This window comes from Orycteropus afer, unplaced genomic scaffold (assembly GCF_000298275.1).
Source record: "Orycteropus afer afer isolate SDZICR_OR568_19922 unplaced genomic scaffold, OryAfe1.0 scaffold00032, whole genome shotgun sequence".
Classification (NCBI taxonomy): Eukaryota; Metazoa; Chordata; class Mammalia; order Tubulidentata; family Orycteropodidae; genus Orycteropus; species Orycteropus afer.
In genome coordinates, this window is record NW_006921619.1 from 832,434 (window position 1) to 837,990 (window position 5,557).

Sequence of the window (5,557 nt, forward strand, 5' to 3'; positions counted from 1 at the left end):
TTTCACTTCAGTCTGTGTTAGTTTAGGTAAGTGGTGTGTTTCTAGAAAACTGTCCATTTCCTCCAGATTTTCAAATTTGTTGGATCAACAACTCACTTTCAAATTAACAACTGATGCTTCCTATGATAGTAAATGCTGAATAAGATCATGCTATAGGCCTGATCTGGGAGCTCTGGTGGCATAGTGCTTAAAGCATTAAGCTGCTAACCAAAAGGCTAGCAGTTCAAACTCGCCAGCTGATCTGCAGGAGAAAGACAAGGCAGTCTGCTTCCATAAAGATGTACAGCCTTGGAAAGCCTATGGGACAGTTCTACTCTGTCTTATAGGATCATTAAGAGTCAAAATTGACTCAATAGTATTGGGGTCAGTTTTTTTCGGTTATAGGCCTGGTCTACAAGGAAGTTGGCATCAATGTTGTAACAATGAAGTTGGAGTCAGGTACATGTGCCATTCAATTGTCATGTGTTGTTAAAGTTGAACACTGCACAACTTTCTATCCATTGCAACTCCCAACACCAACATGACTTCTTTGCAGACCAGGCCATAGCCTGCTATATGACAGCTTGTGAACAGTAAATCATAACACTGAACATCTGTGAGTGAATATCTGAGAATAACATTAGCAAATTACATGCTGCAACTTTATATGTAGTACACATCACTAGCAATGTTGTTGCTGTTGTTAGGTGCCAACAAGTTGGTTTTGACTCATGTATAACAGAATGAAACATCGCCTGGTCCTTCACCATCCACACAATAAGATGTACCAAAAAAATAAAGTAGATGGTCATAAGTGCAGTTCATCATCACTAGAATACGTTGTTAACTTAGGGACTACCTGTAGTTGAGAGCTCAACTATTTATGCCACTCAGGGACTCCTCACATATGCATATTCATACATAAAGAGAAAACTGTATTAATCAGAACTGGCAAAGAGTTCCCAAAGCAGTTAACTAAACTAAGAATGAGAGATAAATTGGTTACAGCAGTTTAATACTAGAATCCCTAGTGGTACAAACAGTTAACACATGCATCTGCTAACTGCAAGTTTAAGTTTACCCAGAGACTTCTTAGAAGAAAGGCCTGGAACCTACTTCCAAAGACTCAGCCACTGAAACCTGTGGATCACAGTTTTACTCCAACAAACAGGGCTGCCGTGAGTAGCCATTGGTTTGACAGCCACAGGTTTCAGTTTCAAACTAGTGCTACAAAGCTGATAAAATAATATGAAAGGTAAAATTTTAAAATGCAAAATAAAACTTAAAACACAAAATGAAGTTTTGAAGGTGGACTTTACAAATGTAGCACTTACCTGTAAAGCTATGCCTAGTATTTTATAACAAGCAGTCAGCTTGACGCTTCACACACACTAAGGCTCCATAAGTAGTTGGTGAATGGATAATGGGAAAATAAATGCAACATTCTATTACTGTCTTGCTCAAATCACAGTTCCTTTTGTTTCATTGTTCCATAAAACAATTTAAGTAAATGCTAAGAAACTAATGAATGCCTTTTCTGTACAGAAAAAAGCAATGCCTGCTTGGTGAGGGAAGAGGGAGTCATAGCACAAAATTTTAAGTAACATTTCAATACATACTTCCTTATCACTTTTCTTTTCCTGTATTGATGCCATCTCATTTTCTAGTCGCTGGATTTCAACCTTCACACGTCCCAGTTCTCTTTCAGCAATGGCCTTAAAATGTTCTTCACTTTCAATCTCATGCTCCCTGGCTTTGCTAAGAGACTATAACACAAAATATAGAAAGACTTTAAAAATTTTAACATTATAAATATTTATAATAATCCATTCCAAAAAACCCAAACTCATCAAGTTGATTACAACTCATAGTGACCCCAACTGGGTTTCCAAGGCTATAAATCTGTACAGAAGTAGACTGCCTCATCTTTCTTCTGTGGAGCAGCTTGTGGGTTCCAACCACCCTTTGGTTAGCATCCAAATGCCTTACCCACTACATCACCAGAGGTCCTATAACAATCCAGTAGACAAAAAACATATTTCTGATAAGACTGTCAGAACAAATATTATGAATCTAACTACTGTGAAACCAGTCTCACATTAGGCTTTATGATTGCAGTGTAGTTGGTATTGCTCACTTATAACAAAATTAGTCCGTGGACTTTACTAGGAAAATTTATTGTTCTCAACAGTTTTCAGATATTATGTTGGTCTGAGGAAACTAAAGAAAGCCAAAGTTATAAAATGAGAATTAGAAGCTTAAATCATTGCTTATCTAAACATTTTTTAATTGATTAAAAATAATTGGGAAATGAGATGATTATATAGATTAATCATATATTCTAATCAATAGATAATTTTTAAATACTAATAAATATTTCATCAAATATATTAATATATAATCATGCCTTTATATTAGATTTTACTTAGAAATATAGCATTTGTTGACTAACGACCTTGTAGTGTTTCAGAGTGATCACTCACAGTATTAATTTTACAGTGCTAAAATTGTGACTATTGTAGGTTTGTTATTTTTTGTTTCTAAGGAGCTCTGGTGGCATAGTACCTAAGGCACATGACTACTAACCAGAAGGTTGGTGGTTCAAACCCACCAGCTGCTCCGTGGAAGGAAGATGGGGCAATCTACTTCCTTTAAGATTTACCATCTCAGAAACCCAATGAGGGTCGCTATGAGTCAGAATTGACTTGATGGTTCTGAGGTTGGTTTTTTATCCTATTTAATTAAGTCTGACTATAAAGAGATATATATATACAGTCTATGTCTCAACTCCTCAATTCAGTGGTTTAATAAACTGAGGAAAAGACATTGTTCCAGAAAGTTCAACAATTACCCAATCAAATCAGAAATCTAGAATCCTGAGTACTGTTTTAGAAATTCATTATATTTGTAATTTCTAAGACATATAACCTATGAAAACAATTCCTTATCTATATATTACAAATTGGTACAAAAACAACTTTGTTCATTTTTAACAGCTACTTTTCTCAGAAAGGTAGAAAAAATAATAGTTTAAGATGGAAATTAAATTCTCTATTGCTAGTTTGCCAATTTGTGGTTTGCTGAGCATCATCTATGAGTGAAGGGCTACACATGAAGAGACTGTCCATAAAACTGAAAATATGTAATCACTCCAACTCTTAATTTTTATAATTTGTGTTAAAAATATTTCTGAAATGCATTAACTTTCCCCCATTATCTTAAATAAAGCCTCCTAAATAAAATTTAACTTTTTATTATAACAGGATTATCATTATAAATATCAATTCTTGAACGATGCTAAAATACCATTATGGCCTAGGAAGCTACTCAAATGTGTGCACTATATTTGATTCCACTCAAAATGGCCCCAAGTAGGTTGTGCTGAGAAATTAAAAAGCAGACAGAAATTTTATAATGCTTATACTAGGTCTGTTCCTGTTTCCAGCTGTAATTTCCATCATTATTTCCTTCTCATATAATCTGCTTCCTAATATTATATTAGATTGTTTGAATGGTGAATTCTCCTTTTATATTAATTAATTTGCTTGGACTTGGTGGTAGTGGTTCTTCTAAACATTTTTTCCTGCCTATTTTAAGAGTCAAGGTTATATTCACAATAGTTCAGTTATACTAGCATTACCTATTATACCTAAAATATAATCACAAGTGTAAATGCACCCTGAAATGTTCAATGACTATATATGACATAATTAATATTAATTTCAACATCACTGTACCTGTGTAAAGGCGAATTCTTGTCTAACATTTTTAAAGTGTGAAGTCATAGCATTGATTCGATCTTCATAGTCACGTAGCTGATCTTGCAAGTTTGACCTTTCATTCTGAAGTTTTAACAACTGTAAATAATAAATGTTATGATTAACCAAAGTCCTACTAAGTCTTTTCCATATTGAAGGACTTCAAATCAAAAGATAATTAAATGTTCATTTACCTTGCTTCTTTAAATGTCCATTTGAACTTCTAAAATCTACTTATCTTTTAAATATTATAAAATAATGTTGCAATTAGGATATTACTATGGAAAATGAGCACCATATTGCACAGAACAGAAATCTCTCTCAGAGTTACAGCAGTAGCAGGCAAGGTCCACTGTTACAATTCATTTGACTATAAAGAGATATAGCGCGCTTCAGCTCCCTGTAGTCAGCTAGCCTGAATAAAACTCTTTTAACACGGACATTATAGTGGCTATTATTTTAAACTGACCTCATAACATTTGGGGGCTTGTCTGGGAGAGCCACTGCACCCCAGCGCCTCTGCCGGGCAGTCACCCCTGGGAGAGAAAGGACCTCCAGGGGGGGTGCCTCCTGAAGAAGTTCCAGGTCCCCTGAACTCCATTCTCCCCACCGGGTGTCCACCCTAGAGACGCGGAATTCGGCTGATTTCGGCATATACTCCGGAGGTAAGATTTGTTCTTCATTACTTGGTGACTTGGTAACTTGGTGACTAGTCATTTGGTTTGACCCAGGAAGGGGATCAGACCCGATCAGCACCCCCTGGTTCTTTCTCAACTGGATGCAGTCTGAGAAGTTTGGTAGGTTTGTGTAACTCGTATCATCCTTGTATAGTCTCCATGTTGTCTTATGCAGTCACTGTTTTCGTCATTTGTCTCCCTGTTATAAGTATTTTGGCTTTGTGACTGTTGCCCAACTGACTGGACTGTTGGACAGAAAATTCTCCTGGAATAGTGTTATTTCTTTATATGTTTCATGTTTACAGGACTGAGCTGTTACTCATAGTAAATGAGTTCTAATTCTGAAATACTGTATTGGATTGAGAAGTTTAAGCACTTCATCCAAAGTCTCTTAGAAGATTTTGATTGGTTTTACCCAAAAACTTGGGATTTTTATGGTTTAAATGAATGGATCATTGATTTTGCTGCTCAAGGGACCCTACGAGAATTTATACCCTGGGAAATGAAATTTTAGTTATTTTTATTATTATTCTTACTATAGTAAATATTTAATCTGACTCTCAAATTCAGGATTAAATCCTAGGGTAAATAAATTAACACTTTAGGATTTTGGGGTTAGGGTATGTTTTAATATATGTGTAAACGACTATATCTAGCTAACTGAAACCCTAAGGGATTAGGGACTTGATTTGTTTGTGTGTAAAAAGTGTGTGTGCATGGCACCGGTGCAATAGTTTCAAGTGGATGTTAAGTGTGACTGAGTGAATGTAAATGTGATAGGAAATTAAGTAACCAAGATTTTGTACCAGAGTGGGACTCCTTAACTGTATTCTGAAAAACTGAACCTTCAGAAGTTAAGGAAAAGAAGTTTATATCCTTTCTTAAGTCCATTTTTAAGTCAGGCAAAACCTTTTTTAAAAAATCCATTTTTAAATCAGACTGTTCCAGCTGCAACCATGCCTGCCAGCACTTGCTCTCCTCCGCCTGCAAAAAGGACAAGGAGGCCACATGTTCTGACCTCCTCTAATCCCACAAGAGGAAGGCAGAATCACCATCAATAGCACAAGGCCTATTACTGCAAGGCCAGACATGCTGCCTCCCTCCAGCCCTTTCTCCAACCGTTCCTCCCAAAGCACCCACCAC

The 5,557-nt window shown here is 36.1% G+C and overlaps 1 protein-coding gene across 1 annotated transcript in view; it reads right to left on the bottom strand.

Annotated features, from left to right (window-relative positions):
* The window catches only part of CCDC39 (coiled-coil domain containing 39), a 73,121-nt gene that overhangs the window by 54,728 nt on the left and 12,836 nt on the right, over positions 1-5,557 (bottom strand). The window contains exons 2-3 of the mRNA XM_007935896.2: positions 3,717-3,836; positions 1,599-1,745 (exon numbers count right to left, since the gene is read on the bottom strand). Of these exons, the coding sequence (XP_007934087.1) occupies positions 1,599-1,745; positions 3,717-3,836 (267 nt within the window). The remainder of the gene's footprint in view (positions 1-1,598; positions 1,746-3,716; positions 3,837-5,557) is intronic.